General features: G+C 39.2%; 1 protein-coding gene across 2 annotated transcripts in view; it reads left to right on the forward strand.

Moving 5' to 3' along the window:
• Positions 1-18,902, forward strand: part of LRRC7 (leucine rich repeat containing 7) — a 389,615-nt gene that overhangs the window by 124,041 nt on the left and 246,672 nt on the right. For both annotated transcript variants that reach the window (XM_054574559.1, XM_054574567.1), the window contains exon 4: positions 12,219-12,297. In XM_054574559.1, coding sequence (XP_054430534.1) covers positions 12,219-12,297 — 79 coding nt within the window. The remainder of the gene's footprint in view (positions 1-12,218; positions 12,298-18,902) is intronic.

Below are 18,902 nucleotides of genomic sequence, written 5' to 3' on the forward strand. Positions count from 1 at the left end.
AAGATACAAGATACATTGTACATAGGACAATGATGCCTCAGTCCACTTCAAAGTAGGCACTTTGGGACCTCACACAGTTCTCTCCATAGCCATCAGCTGCCCCTTCATATTTTCCTGGATCTCATAGATGGTCTGAAATCTCTTCCCTTTCAAAGGTGATTTTAGTTCTGGGAAAAGCCAGAAGTTGCAGGACACCATATCTGGGCTGTAGGGGGACTGAGTCACCTGGGTGATTTAATATTTCACAAAAAACTCTGCACAAGACGTGACACATCAGCAGGCATGTTGTCATGATGAAACTGCCATCAAAGTTAGCTGCTCAAATGTCAGAGAGTCATAAAAGACAAGGTCATGAAGCAGCGATTCCTCAATTTTAACTACATATTGTGTCTCATGTTTTTCAATCATTTCCTTTCATACAGAATACATTTTAAAAATCTAGGCATTAAGGAGAGAGCCATATACAGTTAAATAGTTGAGTAAATTTTCATGCAGATGATAGAATTAAGTGGATGATATCAAGACTCAAGATTTAGGTGAGAGAGTGGATGGAGACTTGTAAAAATTATAACATATTAAATTAGTATATTCAGAAAATGAGATTAAAAGCCAACATATATGTTACAGAAATGTCTTACACCCAGGTCTGCCTCTTAAGGATCATCTAGTTATGATCATAAGGATCTTTTTTTTTTTTCAAGTTTTATTGAGAAATAATCAACATAACCACCATATAAGTTTAAGGCATGATGGTTTCATTTACATATGTTGTGAAATGATTACCACAATAAGTTGTTTTCTGTTCATTTCATTCTAATATTTATTGTTTTCTTTCTTAGCCCAACCTCGAGTTTAGTTTGTTCTTCTTTTTTTTTTAATTAATTTATTTACTTTTTAAATACATTTGTCTCTGCCTTCCCCCACCTCTTTCCCTTGCCCCCTCCCACCTTCCCTCCCTCAGCTCTTCCCCTTTGGTTTTGTCCATGAGTCCTTGCTAAATGTTCCTTGACTTTCCCCTTCCCTTCCCTTTCCCTGCCCCCCCCCTTCCCTCTTGTCTCTGTTGATTTCTTTTCCTTTCAGTGTTGCTGGTCATATTTTCCTTGCTTCTTTGCATTGTTGGTTAGGTTCCGCTTATAGGTGAGATCATATGGTATTTGTCTTTCGCCCCCTGGCTTATTTCGCTTAGCATGATGCTCTCCAGTTCCATCCATGCTGCCGCAAAGTTTAGTACTTCTTTTGTTCTTTCTGCTGTGTAGTATTCCATTGTGTATATGTACCATAATTTTTGATCCAGTCATCTACTGATGGGCATTTAGGTTGCTTCCAACACTTGGCTATTGTAAATTGTGCTGCTATGAACATGGGGGTGCATAGGTTCTTTTGTATTGGCGTTTTGGGGTTCTCAGGGTATAGTCCCAGCAGGGAAATCGCTGGATCAAAAGGCAGTTCCATTTTCAGCGTTCTGAGGAAATTCCACACTGCTTTCCATAGTGGCTGCACCAGTCTGCATTCCCACCAACAGTGGACTAGGGTTCCCTATTCTCCACAGCCTCGCCAGCACCTGTTGTTTGTGGATCTGTTTATGATGGCCATTCTGACCGGTGTGAGGTGGTACCTCATGGTGGTTTTGATCTGCATTTCTCTGATGGCTAGTGATGCTGAGCATCCTTTCAAATGCCTCTGGGCCCTCTGTATCTCCTCCTTAGAAAAGCATCTGCCCAGGTCCTTTGCCCATTTTTTGATTGGATCGTTTGTCTTCTTGGAGTAAAGTCGAGTGAGTTCTTTGTATATCTTGGAGATCAAACCTCTATCTGATGCATCATTAGTGAATATATTTTCCCAGATGGTTGGCTCCCTTTTCATTTTGCTGATGTTTTCTTTTGCCATGCAGAAGCTTCTTATTTTGATGAGGTCGCACTTGTTTATTCTTTCCTTTATGTCCCTTGCTTTAGGAGACATATCAGTGAAAAAAATTGCTGCATGGGATATCCGAGAGTTTCCTGCCAATGTTCTCCTCTAGGACTTTGATGGTGTTGCGACTTATATTGAAGTCTTTTATCCATCTTGAGTTTATTTTTGTGTATGGTGTCAGCTGATGATCCAATTTCAATTTTTTGCATGTAGCCGTCCAGCTCTCCCAACACCATTTGTTGAAGAGGCTGTTATTGCTCCATTTTATGCTTCTGCCCCCTTTGTCAAATATTAGATGTCCATAGAGACCTGGGCTTATTTCTGGGCTTTCTATTCTGTTCCACTGGTCTATGGGTCTGTTCTTGTGCCAGTACCAGATTGTTTTGAGTATAGTGGCTTTGTAGTAGAGTTTGATATCCGGTATTGTGATCCCTCCTACTTTGTGTTTCTTTCTCAAAATTGCTGCGGCTATTCGAAGTCGTTTATGGTTCCATATAAATTTTTGAAATGTCTGTTCTATTTCTGTGAAATACGTCATTGGTATCTTAATAGGGATTGCGTTGAATCTATAAATTGCTTTTGGTAGTATGGACATTTTAAGGATATGAATTCTTCCAATCCATGTGCACGGTATATGCTTCCATTTATTTGTGTCTTCCTTAATTTCTGTTTTCAATGTATAGTTTTCTGCATACAGGTCTTTTGTGTCTTTGGTTAAATTTATCCCTAGGTACTTTATCTTTTTTCGTGCTATATCGAATGGTATATTTTTCCTGATTTCTTCTTCTTCTATTGCATTGCTGGTGTACAAAAACGCCTTTGATTTCTGAATGTGGACTTTGTATCCTGCTGTTTTGCCAAATTCACTTATTAGGTTGAGGAGTTTTTTGGTAGAGTCTACAGGGTTCTCTATGTACACTATCATGTCATCTGCAAACAATGATAGTTTTACTTCCTCCTTTCCTATTTGGATGCCTTTTATCTCTTTCTCTTGTCTGACCACTGTGGCTAGGACTTCCAATACGATGTTGAAAAGAAGCAGTGATAGCGGACATCCTTGTCGTGTTCCCGATCTTAGTGGGAAAGCTTTCAGTTTTTGCCCGTTGAGTATGATATTGGCTGTAGGTTTTTCATATATGGCCTTTATCACATTGAGGAATGCCCCATTGATTCCCATTTTGCTGAGTGTTTTGATCATAAATGGGTGCTGTACCTTGTCAAATGCATTTTCTGCATCTATCGAGAAGATCATGTGGTTTTTGTCTTTTCTTTTATTTATGCGGTGTATCACGTTTACTGATTTGCGTATATTGAACCATCCCTGCATCCCTGGGATGAATCCCACTTGATCGTGGTGGATAATCTTTTGAATGTATTGCTGGATGCGGTTTGCCAATATTTTGTTGAGGATTTTAGCATCTATGTTCATCAGCAAAATTGGCCTGTAGTTTTCTTTCTTTGTAGGGTCTTTATCTGGTTTTGGGATCAGGGTATGCTGGCCTCATAGAAGGAGTCTGGGAGTCTTCCCTCCTCTTGGATTTTGTGGAATAGTCTGAGAAGGACAGGGGTTAGCTCTTCCTTAAATGTTTTGTAAAATTCTCCTGGGAAACCGTCTGGCCCTGGGCTTTCATGTGCTGGGAGTTTCTTGATGACTGCTTCAATTTCCCCAGCTGTTATCGGTCTGTTCAAGCTTTCTGTTTCTTCCTCCTTTAGTGTTGGAAGATTATACTTTTCTAAAAATGTGTCCATTTCATCAAGATTTTCAAATTTCTTGGCATATAATTGTTCATAATAGTTTCTGACGATCCTTTGTATTTCTGTGGTATCAGTTGTTATTTCTCCTCTTTCATTTCTGATATTATTAATTTGGGTCCTCTCCCTTTTTTTTGATGAGTCTGCTTAAAGGCTTGTCAACTTAATGAATCTTTTCAAAGAACCAGCTTCTGGATTGGTTGATCCTCTGAATTGTTCTTTTCGTCTCTATGTCATTCAGTTCTGCTCTAATCTTGACTATTTCCTTCCTTCTACTTGCTCTGGGATTTATTTGTTGTTGTTTCTCCAGTTCTTCAAGTTGTAGTGTTAGGTCTTTTTTATTTGAAATGTTTCTGTCTTTTCTAGGTAAGCCTGTATTGCTATGAACTTCCCCCTCAGGACCGCCTTTGCTGTGTCCCATAGGTTTTGGACAGTTGTCTGTTCATTTTCATTTGTTTCCAGAAATTTTTTGATTTCTTCTCTTATCTCATTATTGACCCATTCATTGTTTAACAGTGTACTGTTCAGTCTCCATGAGTTTGCAAGTTTTTGAAGTTTCTCTTTGAGGTTGATTTCGAGTTTCAAGCCCTTGTGGTCTGAGAAAAAGTTTGGTATTATTTCAATTTTCCTGAATTTACTGAGGCTTGCTTTGTGTCCTATCATGTGGTCTATCTTTGAAAAACTGCCATGAGCATTTGAAAAGAATGTGTATTTTTCTTCTTTGGGATGTAAGGTTCTATATATGTCAGTTAAGTCTCTTTGATTCAGTGTGTCATTCAGCGCCACGATATGTTTATTAATGTTTTGTTTGGAAGATCAGTCCATTTTTGACAGTGGGGTGTTGAAATCCCTTACTATCAGTGTGTTGCTGTCTATATCTTTTTTGAAGTCATCCAACAATTTCCTTATAAACTTGGGGGCTCCTATATTGGGAGCATAGAAGTTTACAATGTTGATGTCTTCTTGATAGATTCTTCCTTTCAGTATTATAAAGTGCCCCTCTGGGTCTCTCTTTATGGCCTTTGCTTTGAAATCTACTTTGTCTGATACAAGTATGGCAACACCAGCCTTCTTCTCATGTCCATTTGCTTGGAATATTTTTTTCCATCCCTTTACTTTCAATCTGTGTAGGTCTTTTGCTCTGAGGTGGGTCTCTTGTAGGCAGCATATGTGTGGGTCATGTTTTCTTATCCATTCAGCTACGCTGTGTCTTTTGATTGGGGCATTTAGTCCATTCACATTGAGAGATATTACTGATAGAAACTTACTCATCTTTTCTCTTTGTACTTGTGTTCCTCTCTGTCTCATTCTTTTCCTTCATCTGCTTAAACCAGTCCCCTTAGCATATCTTGGAGTGCTGGTTTGGTAGAGATGTATTCTTTTAGCTTTCTTTTGTCTGGGAAACTCCGTATTTCTCCTTCTATTTTAATGGAGAGCCTAGCTGGGTAGAGCAGCCTTGGCTGTAGGCCCTTGCTTTTCATGGCTTGGAATATTCGTTGCCATTCCCTTCTGGCTTGGAGTGTTTCTGTTGAGAAGTCACCTCCTAGGCGTATCGGGGCCCCCTTGTATGTTACTTTCTCCTTCTCCCTTGCTGCCTTGAGGATTCTCTCTTTGTCTTTGACATTTGCCATTTTAATGATGATGTGTCTTGGAGTGGACCTCCTTGGGTCCTTCTTGAGTGGGGTCCTCTGTGCCTCCTGGATCCATGAGAGCCTTTCTCTCCTCAAATTAGGGAAATTTTCCATCATTACTTTTTCGAGGAGGTTCTCTATTCCTTGCTCCTCTTCTTCTCCTTCTGGTATCCCTATTATACGGATATTATTGCGTTTCAGGTTGTCCTGCATTTCCCTAAATGCTTCTTCATTCTTTTTGAGCCGTTTTTCCATTTCTTGTTCTTTCTGGGAGCTTTTTTCTACCTTGTCTTCCATCTCACTGATTCGATCCTCAGCTTCATCCAGCCTGCTTTGGATTCCTTCTACTGTGTTCTTCAATTCAGAAATGGTATTCTTCATATCCTCTTGTGTCTTCTTGATAGTTTCTATGTCCTTTTCCAGGCTGATATAGTTTGCTGTAAGATCCTGATAGTTTCTCTGCAGTTTCTCATAGTTATCTTTGAGCTGGCTGAGCTCATTGAGCTTCCTTAGAACCATTGTTTTAAATTCCATATCTGATAATTCCCTTGCCTCTATTTCATTTAGCTCTCTCTGTGGGGAGTCCCCTTTTCCACTCATTTGGGGGGAACTTCATTTTCTTCCCATTTTTGTGAGAGTCTGTTAAGTATTTTTGTCCTTTACTTTTCTTTCTGGGCTTGCCTCTGATGCTGTCAGTTGTTGACCCTATAGGTCCTTGGGTTATTTGTTTGAGCCTTTCAGGAGTCTAATGCCTGTGTCTGACTCCTGCTTGGAGCAGCTCTGTGACCCCTTCGGTCAGGGCTGGGCTATTTTTTGGGATCTCTCTGCGCTCTCACGAGAGCTCCTTGAGCGCGTTCCCAGCGCAGCAGGATCCCCCACCTGCCTGGGCTCGCATGTGTTTGCCCCAGACCAGGGGGCTTATTCGCGACCTCCCGTGCTCATCTGGCCTCCCTGGCCAGCGAGCTCCCCGGCCCTGGTCAGTTTAGGGACTTCTATTGTGTGTTTTCCCCGCTTTTGGCTCTTTGGGTGCGTTGCTTGCCCTCGCCAAATGGGGACTACGGAAATGGGAGGAAATCAGCTCTAGGACTCTCCGGTTAATCCTGTTTCTGGTCTCTCCTCCAGGGACTCTGGGCAGCTCTACTTATTTTGTGGGCCGCTCCACAATCGCAGCAGGGAGGTCAATTTATGCCTGCCCTTGCCCCTCTATGCAATCCCTCGCAGGCCGTATGGGTGCCAGTCTGTGTGAGGCCTTGCCGGCAGGTGCAAGCGTTCGCCAGCCCGCGTGGGTCACACACACGCTCGCCAACCCTCGCCAGTCACTCGGCGCAAGTGTGCGCGCCTGCTCTGGGTGTTTGGGGGGTGTCTATGTTTGCTTTTCGGCTTTTGGCTCTTTGGGGGTGTGGCCTCTTCCCGCGCAATGGAGACTACGGCAAGGAGAAGGAGTCGGGACTCCCCGGTTCCTCCTCCCGTTCTTTCCCCAATGCCTCCGTTTCTAGTCTCCCCTCAGGGGCCTCTGGGCAGTTCCATGACCCCTTCGGCCGAGGATCCAACCCCTGTGCGGACTGCGTTTCAATCGCAGGCAGCCTGGTTCATGCGCGCCCCGCTTCTGCCTCTTTGGGGTCGCGCCTTTCCAGCCCACAATGGAGACTACCGAACGTGGAGGGAGTCGGGACTCCCCAGTTCCTCCTCCCGTTCTTTCCCCAACGCCTCCGTTTCCAGTCTCTCCTCAAGGCTCTCCCAGACAGTCTGCACTCAGCCCCGCAGGTCACAGGAGTACAAGCTGTGTGCGGAGCGCACAAAAGGCAGGTTAATTGATTCCCTTATGCCTGAGCGAGATGGTAGCTGCAGAGTGGGAGGTGTGTTATCACCCGGGCTCCACCGGCCGCCATGTCAGTTCTCTTCACAAAGTTTTCCTCACCAGTCTCTTCCCAGGCACCAGCCCACCCCGCTGCCGCCTCTACCCAGTGATCAAGGAGGGTGGCTGCCGCTGCAACTTTTGCGTTGGCCCTTTAAATGTCTTTTTGCATCCCCAGCCACCTGTCTCTGGCAGAGAGCGTCCCTAAGCTTTTTGGGGTTGCGTTTTGTCTGTATTTTCTCGGCTTTAGCTGCTGTAGTTTAGGGGTTCCTGTTTATGATTCAGACCCCATTCTTCTCGGGGGGGACGCTAACTGGCCGTTTCAATGTCCCTCTGGTGCTGGTGCCCGTGCGCACCCAGCCCACCCTCTCGAGCCTCCACCGCAACTCTCACCCGTTGGGATGTGTGAGAGTCGAATCCACTGTCCGCGGCACCAAGGCTCCTCTCCCACTATCGCTCCACTGCTTTCCAGGTGATTACTCCATTATTTAGTTGCAATTCCAGTTTGGTTTTGGGAGGAGGTCAGTGTGACTCCCTTTCACTCCTCCACCATCTTTTTTTTCCACCTGATCATAGGGATCAATGTTGATATTGCTAATGCTATTGCTGGGCTCCATATTTGATAATGACAAAATTATTTGGTACATTTAGTTTCCACATTTACCTGTTGCATTGGGAAAAATATTTTCCACACTTTAATAACAACTTAAAACCAATGTAAAGCCTCACAAGATTTTAAATGACACTTTAATTTTGGCTTTTATGTTTATATCAACAATCTTTTTTTACGATTACATAAAGTGGAACACTATGTTAATTACTGACTAAAAATCTTTCTGTCAAGGCTTGTTAGTCTGCATCAGTAATAAGCACGGTAGCACAAGTGAAAACAATTAACTGAATATACTAAAGCCTAAATTTATCCATGACTTTCAACTTTTCTCATACTAGGCAGGAAAATTTCATATTGGATTGACTTTAGAATTCTTCCCTCTCCCTTCTTCTGCACAGCGATAAGATAGTCAAATGGAAGCAGCAGGAAAGAGAACAAAAATGAAAACACCACAAAATGAAGTTCTTGAATAATTGAAAGTTAAACAGGATCTTTTTCAACCTAATTTTTAAAAAAAGAGAGAGAGAGAGAAGAGCAAGGAAAACAATCAGATAGTCTGTTATGTTTTTTCTTCAACATATTAACATTGTGTTAATGCAATTATGAATAATTTCATTACATTAGAAGCTTTGTGTCTAAAATGGCTTCTGTTCAGAATACAGAAGTGTTATTTCTCATTTGACAGTATTTCTGTGGACATACTCAAAATAGATGTTGTGGTATAGTTACTGAAGTAATTATTTTGGGGAAAAAACTACCATAGCATCCTAATCTGGATGGTATTTATTGATGTCCTCTGCTATTTATGAAGAAGGCAGTTATCCATTTTTTTAATTAAATATACCATTTTGCCTATAAAATATAGTGCTTTTTATGTAACTATTTTAAAGTACTTTTCTTATTGGTTGTTCAGCCTAACTTTGAATCTAGTCTAAATAAAATGAGCGTGAATCTTGAGGGATTCCTGAAAGAACAGAACTTGTGATGTCTTTAAGAACCTGTTAGAAAGTCTATGTGATGTGTCAGCTGAAAAATAGGGACTAGAACTTGAGTTGTAAGGTCTACGAATGCTTAATCCTGTTTTCGGAAGTAATCACAAGTAAAAGTGATTGGAATAAGATATATTATTAAAGTAAAAGATATTTACCTCCTGCCCCTGAACAGTGTGGCTCAGTTGGTTGGGCATCATCCTGCAAAGCAAAAAATCATCAGTTCAATTCCTGGTTGGGACACATGACTTGGTTGTAGACCTGGTCCTGGTTGGGGAGGTGTGAGTCCACTGACCCATGTTTCTCTCACACATTGATGTTTCTCTCTCACATCGAAGTTTCTCTCCCTCTCGTTTTCCCTCCCTTCCCTTCTCTCCAAAAAATAAATAAATAACTTTTTTTAAAAGATATTTATCTCCTTATTTCTGGACAAGTAAATTTGAAAAATCAATAAATACAAAACCCATCTTATAAAATGTATATGTATGTATGTATATTTAATATATATTTTAAATATTCATACATACATATATAAAACCCTTTTTGTTATTCAAAGACATTATGTTTCAGAGGTCCAGACAGACCAATCTCAAAGATTGGTTAATAAAAATACAGGTTCTATAATAAAATCTAACATGTAATAGGAAATAACATAATGGAGTAAAGAAGAACAAGAGATATGGTGATTTAAAAAATGAATTAAATTCCATTTTCCTCTATAAACACTTGTTAAGTATTTAAATAAGTCACTAATTCATGTGAGTGTATGTTTTTTTATCCATAAAATGAAAATAATATTGCCTAATATATCTTTCTCACAGGATTATTAGGAGAATTAAATTATTTTACGCACTGGCATAAAGAAGTCTGTTATCTTTCCTCTTATTAATACATGAATTTTATCTAGTATTTATTAGGTACTAAAATTAGTATCCTGCCAGACATGATACTAAGTGCTTTATATTAATATCATCTAATACTCAGAACAAACCTTTAAATTAGGCAAGAAATGAGTGAGTGACACTAGAATAGTATAATGTTTGCCAAGGATAACATGGCTAGTTAAGTGGTAATATAGGGATTCAGTCACCCTTCTAACCTGTGCTTTTAACTACTGTGCTATCCCATCTCTCCAGGTTTAGACTGCATTACAAATTGAGATTATGCTCTAAGAATGTTTCCTAAATTTTAAGTCCCATATATTAGTTTTTATAGTAGTTCGCCTGGCACATATTTTTCCAAATGTATTTCAATGTTCATAAGCAAATTAAATTAGCTATAAGAACCTCAGCAAAAATATAAATATATTGCTCAATGCAAACTATTTTTATGTTTATATTATAATATATAAGTATATGTAGAAATATGCATATTCATACATATATAATATTTTTATAATTTACTCCACATCTGCAAGAGCATTTATGTCAGCTACTATATTGAGTAGATATTGGAATATTCTTTCAGCACACTACTTTATACTTCTTTGCTGTGTTTTTCTAAGTAGATATTTTTACAGATTTATACCTCAGGCCAGCTCATTTTGACTTGATTGTTGGTTCCTTTTTGACTGGTAACCTCTGTGTCTATTTATTTCTAATAATTACAGATAACATTCTATGCGGCACTTTCTGCCAATTACTTTATCTGATTTATCTTTTTCAATCTTCACTGCAAGGCTCTGATGAAACCATTTTCAATCACCATTTTTTAGAGTAGGAAACTAGGACATTGTACACTTAAATGATTTGCCTAAGGTTAACCCATGAGTGATTAAGTTGGGGTTTCATCTCAATCCAGGAAACTACTCTGAACTATATTGTAAGTTTAAACTGTGAAAAATGTAATACAAGTTTTTTTAAAAAGTAATGTGGTAGCATTTTCAACACAGCATGGAATTCCATTTTCAGTAGAAGTTAAGGAGATGATAGTCTTTTCCTTAATATTGGATTTCATTTTGCTCTGCTTTTGTATCTTGATTTACACATAATTTCAGGAAATACCACTGTAAGGCTGAGTGAGCAGAAGACATCAGGCACACGATTTTGTAATGAGCCCAGACTTGTGACTGAAGAGTAAAATCTAAAGAAAGGGAAGAAGCCTCATATTCCTTTTAGTTGCAGAGATCCAACGTAGATATGAATACTAAGGGAAAATGTTGAAGATAGTTTAAAGATTAGCTTAGTGACTTCTTTGCCATTTGATAACGTCTACTTAATAAGAGAAGCTCTACGTGTTAGAACTTTCCAAAGAAGAGAATGGCTCTTTCCCATTCAATTCATTCCTAAGAGAGCTCCTAAAATTCCTTGGGTTCTAATTAAGAAGGCAAAATACTTTAAAAATAATTTCAGGACACCATAGTTTCTGATACATTTTCACAGAAGGAAGAATGGCATGAGAAATGTCCCCACACCCTCTTTGGTACCCATATTTTATATAGAATAAACAAGGTGCTAACTCACTGGGCTTCCAGGTCCTGTGGTCACAGTGGTCCGAGTCAACTGAATCTAGGGAGGTGGAGGGCTTTCTTAAGTATCTATCATCAAAAAGTTCAACTAAATCCTGCCACAAAATGTTTCTTCTTCTGTCAGATATGAAGTTTTGGCAGGACCAGTATTTTATGGAAACTTTTATATCCTTAATAAGAGTTGCAAAAATTGAGAGCAGATAGTACAGCAGGCATGTAGGAATGGCTTCATATAGCTGTTTTCTAACTCTTTCAGGAGCTACTATATTTGATTCATCTGTGTCAATTGATTGACATGTCCTCCACATCTTTTATTTCTGATGCTCATATTTAGGATTAGGTTTTGTGGCTTACTTATTTTCAGTATGAAATCTTGTGTTTTTCTGTCACCTAGCCAACAGCACAGCTGTGCCAGCAGATGAGCAGTTCTCCAAGGGCAGTCATCCAGGCTGGCTCCCTCAGAGCCTCCCGAGAGGACCATGAAGGGCTGCTCACCTCCTCACCTTTCAGGCAGATGCAGCGCTGTGCTCTGTGCCAACAAGGAAGAGGATTTGTTAGAGGCTGATATTAGTTTGGGAATATCTACTGGTTTTGTGATTTGTCCTTAGTTATTTTTCAGGTGTATGTGTTTAATCTCCCCAATTTATAAAATGGAGGGAACAAAGATTTTTATCTTCTATTTTCTTATATCTGCTGATTTCTCCTTTCTTCAGTAGCAGCACTGTAATGACTAAATAAACTCAGACTATTTTTATTTATTTAGATATGTAAAGAGACAAGATCTATCTTATGCCAAATATACAGTTGTCCTCAATTTGACACCCAATTTCCAATTATTACTATTATAAAACATTTAACATTCAAATTCTATTTTTAAAATGTGTATATATGATGCAAATAGTGTTTACACTATATATTTAATTAATCATTATTAATATTAAAATTATAACAGAGAATTCTTACTGGAATATTTTCATGGTCTTTTTTTTTTACATTTTAGGTGTACAAGAATTTCCAGAAAACATAAAGTGCTGTAAGTGTTTAACAATTATTGAAGCCAGTGTCAATCCCATTTCCAAGTGAGTATGAGTGATTTTATTTATTTTATGTTTACAATGTAATAATGTACTAAAATAAAAAAAGTCATGTAATAAATTAATTTTTTATGCTGCACTAAAAACTCAGTTCAATAGAATGATGGGAAAAGAATAATCAAATCAGGAAGTTCAACAAAAGATGATTAAAAGCATTGCTGAGTAACAGGAAGGCCTAATTGGTGCAAAATGGCATTACTTTGAAGCAAACTGTGTCATTGTTTTTCTGTGGTTCTCAGGCAGCATTCCATGGAAGAGCGCTGAAACTAGGGACACAATTGCTAGTTATGGTTGATGGAAACTTAGCATCAAGGATCAATCAACAAGGCAATTCTATGAGGATAGCAAAATGAAAGAAGTGGAGAGTAAAGCTGCTGTGATCAACCATAAGGAGTTTGTGGTCCTTGATTTGTTATTAGAGAAGTGCCATGGGAAAAGAGACCAAGCATGTGACTCTGTTGGCAAATTAGTTATATAATAATGGTAGAGTATAGTGTGGATCAAGTAGATCAAGAAACCATGAAGTTGATGGATTGGATGAGTCATGAACCTCAATCTTAAAGTCACTTAAACAATGGAAGTGAAATTCAGATCTAAAAAGGCTATTGACAGCTGTAGTGATATTTGAAAGAGATTGAAACAAATCAGTGAAATTGGGATGCAGATGATGAGTTTCAGAGTAACACTGGCATTTTAATTATACAAAAACTGAAAGTAGGATTAGAGAAAACTTCAGACCTTTGTCTGCATGGTGTTCGAGAGACTTGAGAGAAGCTGAAGCCCATTGGCTTCATTTAATGAATGAATGTGTTCTTAGAAAACCAAAGGAATTTTATCAAAGGAAATTTTAAGGAAAAGTTTTCACCAGTGTAGTTGAGGAGAGTGAATAGTGAGGATGGTTTCTCCATGGATCGTGAGAAGAGGTTGTAGATGAGAATAGTAGTGAAATAGAATGTCAAAGAAGGATATTAAAGTTTAGAGAGATCTTTACACCAACAATTTATTAGAGTTTCCATAGTTTCTCATCTTTCTCAGAACTTGGTACTATTAGGTTTTTGTTTTTTGTTTTTTGTCTTTCTATTTAGCCAGTTTAGTAGATGTGGTATCTTATGGTGGTATCTCACAGTAGTTTTAATTTACATTTTTAATGTCCAAGTAACCTCTTTCTATGTGCTTATTTATAATCTGTATTATTTCTTAAGTAAAAGTTCAGATTTTTTGTTTATATTCATTTGTCTTTTTATTATTGATTTATTAGAATTTTTATATATTCTGATCAAAAGTCCTTTATCATATATCTGTTTGCAAATAATTATTCCTATTCTGTGACTTATCTTTCCATTTTCTACATAGTAATTTTCAAAGAGAAGAAGTTTTTAATTTTGAAGTCCTACTTATACAATTGTTAATGACTTATGCTTCTTTTTTTCTGAGTAATCTTCACTAAATTCATAGTCATAAAGATTTTCTCCTATGTTTTCCTCTGGAACTTTTATAGGTTCGGTTTTACACTTAGGTCTATGATCCACTTAAAACTGAATTTTATATATTGGCAAAGTATGAGGGTCATGTTTTGTTTTTTAGTTTGTTGGTTGGTTTGTGTATGATTCCCAATTGTTCCAGTACCTTTTGGTGAGAATATTGTAACTTCTTCATAAAAATAACCTGAGTACCGTTTTGAAAATCCATTGATCATATGTATTTGGTTCCATTTCTCAATTCTCTGTTTTGTACATTGATTTTATATGCCATCTTCTTACATCAGTTTTATACACTCTTAACTACTACAGCATTATAGTAATTTCATACCCCCAGGGAATGTGAGTCCTTCCTTTGTTCCTCTTTATCAAAATATTTGGGATATTCTGTGCCCTTTACTTTTTCATATAAACTTTATAATTAGTTTGCCAATGTCTACAGAAATAAAAAAATCTTTCTGGAATTTTGAAAGGGACTGCATTAAATGTATAGATCAGTTGGGGCAGAATTGTCTCAGAAATATTGAGTATGCCTATCCCTCAGCATACTCTATGCTTATTTAGATCTTTAAAAAATATTTTATCTATATTTTACAGATTTCAACATATAAATCTTATACATTTTATTCATTTATTCTAAATATTTTGTGCTTTTCTACAAATGCAAATGATTCTTCCATTATTCAGTTGTTTATTGCTGTTATATTGTAATACAACTGGTTATTTTTTTGAATATGGACTTTATGTCCGGCATCCTCACTGTATTCACTTATTAGTTCTAGTAGATATTTTATAGATTTGGAGTGATTTTCTAGGTAGACTATCATGTAACCTGTGAATAAAAACAGTTTTATTTTATCCTTTTCAATCTGTATGCCTTTTACTTGTTTATTTTTCTTGCTTTACTGTCCTGGCTGGGACCTCCTGTGCAATGTTGAATAGAAGAGGTGAAAAGAGACATCATTACCTTGTTTCCAGACAGGGAGAAAGCACTCAGACTTTTACCATTATGTGTAACTGTTACTTGTTTTTTCATGCACACCTTTCTTCAGGTTGAGGAAATTTTCAATAACTATCCCTCACTTCCTTCAAAGCCCTCCTAAGCAAGATCCTCAACGTTTACATTTCTACTTTTCATTTGTTTTTCAAGGAAATCCAGGCTTTCTCTGTAATGTTTTTCAACAATTTTTCAATCTCTAACCACTGCCTGGTTCCAAAGCCACTCCACATATTAAGGCATTTATTACAGCAGAATACCAATTCCGGACACCAAATCTGTGTTAGTTTTCTAATGTTGCATAAGAAATTACCATAAACTGGGTAATTTATTATCTTTGAGTTTCTGTGAGTCAGAAATCTGGCCATGGTTTAGCTGGGTTCCCTGCTTCAGAATTTATCAGGTTGAAATCAAGGCATTAGTCAAGCTGTATTCTTATCTGGAGACTCGAGTGGAGAATTCACTTACAAGCTCACTCTGGCTATTGGCAGAATTCCTGTACTTGTTACTATAAAGTGAGAACCTCAGTTTTTTGCTGGCTGTCAGCTAGAGGCCACTTTGGAATCCTAGAAGCTGATACAGTTCCCAGCCATTTGATTCTCTTCATAAACAGTTTACCACATAGCAGTTTGTTTTTTCAAGGCCACTAGCTGAAAAGAGTGAGCCTTCAGCTAAGATGAAGTCATATAATATAAAGTAATGGGAGGTACATCTCATCGTATTCACCACATTCCATTGATCAGAAGCAAGTCACAAGTCCTACCATACTGAAGGTGAGAAGTTTACACAAGGGCATGAACATCAAGAAATAAAGGTCACAGGGCTACCTTAGAAACTCTCCACCTCGCGATATCTGGTTTACTGAGATTTTCATTGCCAATGGATATTGAATTATTTCAAAGCTTCTATTTTAAAAAATCTATTGACACAATGATGTGGTTTTTCTTTTTCAATTTAATGATATTTTTAAGTTACATTGATTTTTTTTGAATGTCAACTTAACTGCTTCCCAGATATAAATTCTGCTTTGTCATGATTCTTACTCTTCTTATAAATTAATGGCTTTGATTCACTAATATTTTGTAAAGGATTTCTCATCTATATTTATGAGGCATATTACTTTGAACTTTCTTTTCTTGTAATGTCTTTGCCTAATTTTGGTATCAGGGTAAAATGGCCTCAAAAAAATAGTTGGGTTATATTCCTTTCTATTTTTACAAAAGTTTTTATAAAATTAGAATTACTTCTCCCTTAAATATTGGTAGAATTTGCCAATGCAGACACCTGGGCCTAAATGTTTCTTTATGGGAAAGTTTTTAATTACAAATTTGATTTCCATAATAGCTATAAGGCTATTCAAATTAGCGATTAGTTTTTCTTTTATATGTAAATATTTTTTTAATTGTTGTTCGAATAGAGTTTGTCTTTATTTTCCCGCCACCACTCTGCCCCACCCCACCCACCCCCACCTTCCACCCTCAATCCTACCCCTCTTTAGCTTTGTCCTGAGGTCATCAATAGTTTGTGCTTTTCAGGAATTTGTACATCTCATATAAGTTTTCAAATTTATTGGCATCTCATTTTTTGTAATGTTTTTTCTTAACCCTTTCATATCTATTGGTCCTCTAATGGTGCTCCCATTTCTGGTAGTACTAATGTGTGTCCCCTTTCTTTCTTTTCTTTCCTTTTTTTTAAACAATTTTTCAGTCTTACTATAGATTTATCAATTTTATTGCTCTTTTCAAAAACATAGATTTGGGGGGTTTCCTTGATTCTTTTAATCTGCTACTTTCTGTTCATTTTATTTGACCAAGTAATCTACAAAGAAGTCATAAAAACAATGGAATATAAAAGTTATAGTTTTGAGTGTTTTATCTTAGCTTTAGCTTTAGATATGAATTTTATATTGTAGTCTGAATGCCTTAACTAAATCATTGGTGAAAAATACCACAATAGAGTGGGAGAGGAGCCTTGGTGCTTCGGCCAGTGGATTCAACTCTCACACATCCCAACGGGTGAGAAGTGCGGTGGAGGCTCGAGAGGGTGGGCTGGGTGCCCACAGGCACTGGCACCAGAGGGACATTGCAACGGCCAGTTACCTTCCCCCGAGAAGAACGGGGCCTGAATTATAAACAGGGACCCCTAAACTACAGCAGCTAAAACCAAGAAAATACAGACAAAACGGAACCCCGAAAAGCTTAGGGGCGCTCTCTGCCAGAGACAGGTGGCTGGGGATGCAAAGAGACATTTAAAGGGCAAACGCAAAAGTTGCAGCGGCAGCCACCCTCCTTGATCTCTGGGTTGAGGCGGCAGCGGGGTGGGCTGGTGCCTGGGAAAAGACTGGTGAGGAAAACTTTGTGAAGAGAACTGACATGGCGGCCGGTGGAGCCCGGGTGATAACACACCTCCCACTCTGCAGCTACCATCTCGCTCAGGCATAAGGGAATCAATTAACCTGCCTTTTGTGCGTTCCGCACACAGCTTGTACTCCTGTGAGCTATGGGGCTGAGTGCAGACTGGCTGGGAGAGCCTTGAGGAGAGACTGGAGACGGAGGCCTTGGGGAAAGGACAGGAGGAGGAACCGGGGAGTCCCGACTCCTTCTTCTTGCCATAGTCTCCATTGCGTGGAAGAGGCCACACCCCCAAAGAGCCAAAAGCCGAAAAGCACACTTAGACACCCCAAAAACACCCAGTGCAGGCATGCACACTTGCGCCAAGTGACCGGCGAGGGTTGGCGAGCGTGTGTGTGACCCGCGCGGGCTGGTGAACGCTTGCACCGGCCGGCAAGGCCTCACACAGACTGGCACCCATACGGCCTGAGAGGGAGTGCACAGAGCGGCAAGGGCAGGCATAAATTGACCCGCCCGCCAGCGATTGCGGAGCGGCCCACAAAATTAGTAGAGTTGCCCAGAGTCCCTGGAGGAGAGACCAGAGACAGAATTAACCGGAGAGTCCTGAAGCTGACTTCCTCCCATTTCCGTAGTCCCCATTTGGCGAGGGCAAGTAACACACCCAAAGAGCCAAGAGCGGGGAAAACACACAATAGAAGTCCCTAAACTGACCAGTGCCGGGGAGCTCGCTGGCCAGGGGGGCCATGTGAGTACGCAAGGTCGCGAATAAACCCCCTGGTCTGGGGCAAGTACATGTGAGCCCAGGCAGGCGGGGGATCCTGCCATGCCTGAAGTGTGCTCAAGGAGCCCGCTTGAGGTGCAGAGAGATCCCCAAAAATAGCCCAGCCCTGACCGAAGGGGTCACAGAGCTGCCCCAAGCAGGAGTCAGACAGTAGACTCCTAGAGGCTCAAACAAATAACCCAAGGTCCTATAGGGTCAACAACTGACATCATCAGAGGCAGGCCCAGAAAGAAAAGTAAAGGACAAAAATACTTAACAGACTCTCACAAAAATGGGAAGAAAATGAAGTTCCCCCCAAATGAGTGGAAAAGGGGACTCCCCACAGAGAGAGCTAAATGAAATAGAGGCAAGGGAACTATCAGATACTGAATTCAAAACAATGGTTCTAAGGAAGCTCAATGAGCTCAGCCAGCTCAAAAATAACTATGAGAAACTGCAGAGAAACTATCAGGATCGTACAGCAAACTATATCAGCCTGGAAAAGGACATAGAAACTATCAAGAAGACACAAGAGGATATGAAGAACACCATTTCTAAATTGAAGAATTCAGTAGAAGGAATCCAAAGCAGGCTGGATGAAGCTGAGGATCAAATCAGTGAGATGGAGGATAAGGTAGAAAGAAGCTCCCAGAAAAAACAAGAAATGGAAAAAACTCAAAAAGAATGAAGAAGCATTTAGGGAAATGCAGGACAACATGAAATGCAATAATATCCGTATAATAGGGATACCAGAAGGAGAAGAAGAGGAGCAAGGGATAGAGAACCTCCTCGAAAAAGTAATGATGGAAAATTTCCCTAATTTGAGGAGAGAAAGGCTCTCATGGATCCAGGAAGCACAGAGGACCCCACTTAAGAGGGACTCAAGGAGGTCCACTCCAAGACACATCATCATTAAAATGGCAAATGTCAAAGACAAAGAGAGAATCCTCAAGGCAGCAAGGGAGAAGGAGAAAGTAACATACAAGGGGGCCCCGATACGCCTA

The sequence above is a fragment of the Pteronotus mesoamericanus genome, unplaced genomic scaffold, assembly GCF_021234165.1.
Source record: "Pteronotus mesoamericanus isolate MK-2021 breed Mesoamerican mustached bat unplaced genomic scaffold, CSHL_Meso_final contig_105, whole genome shotgun sequence".
Taxonomy (NCBI): Eukaryota; Metazoa; Chordata; class Mammalia; order Chiroptera; family Mormoopidae; genus Pteronotus; species Pteronotus mesoamericanus.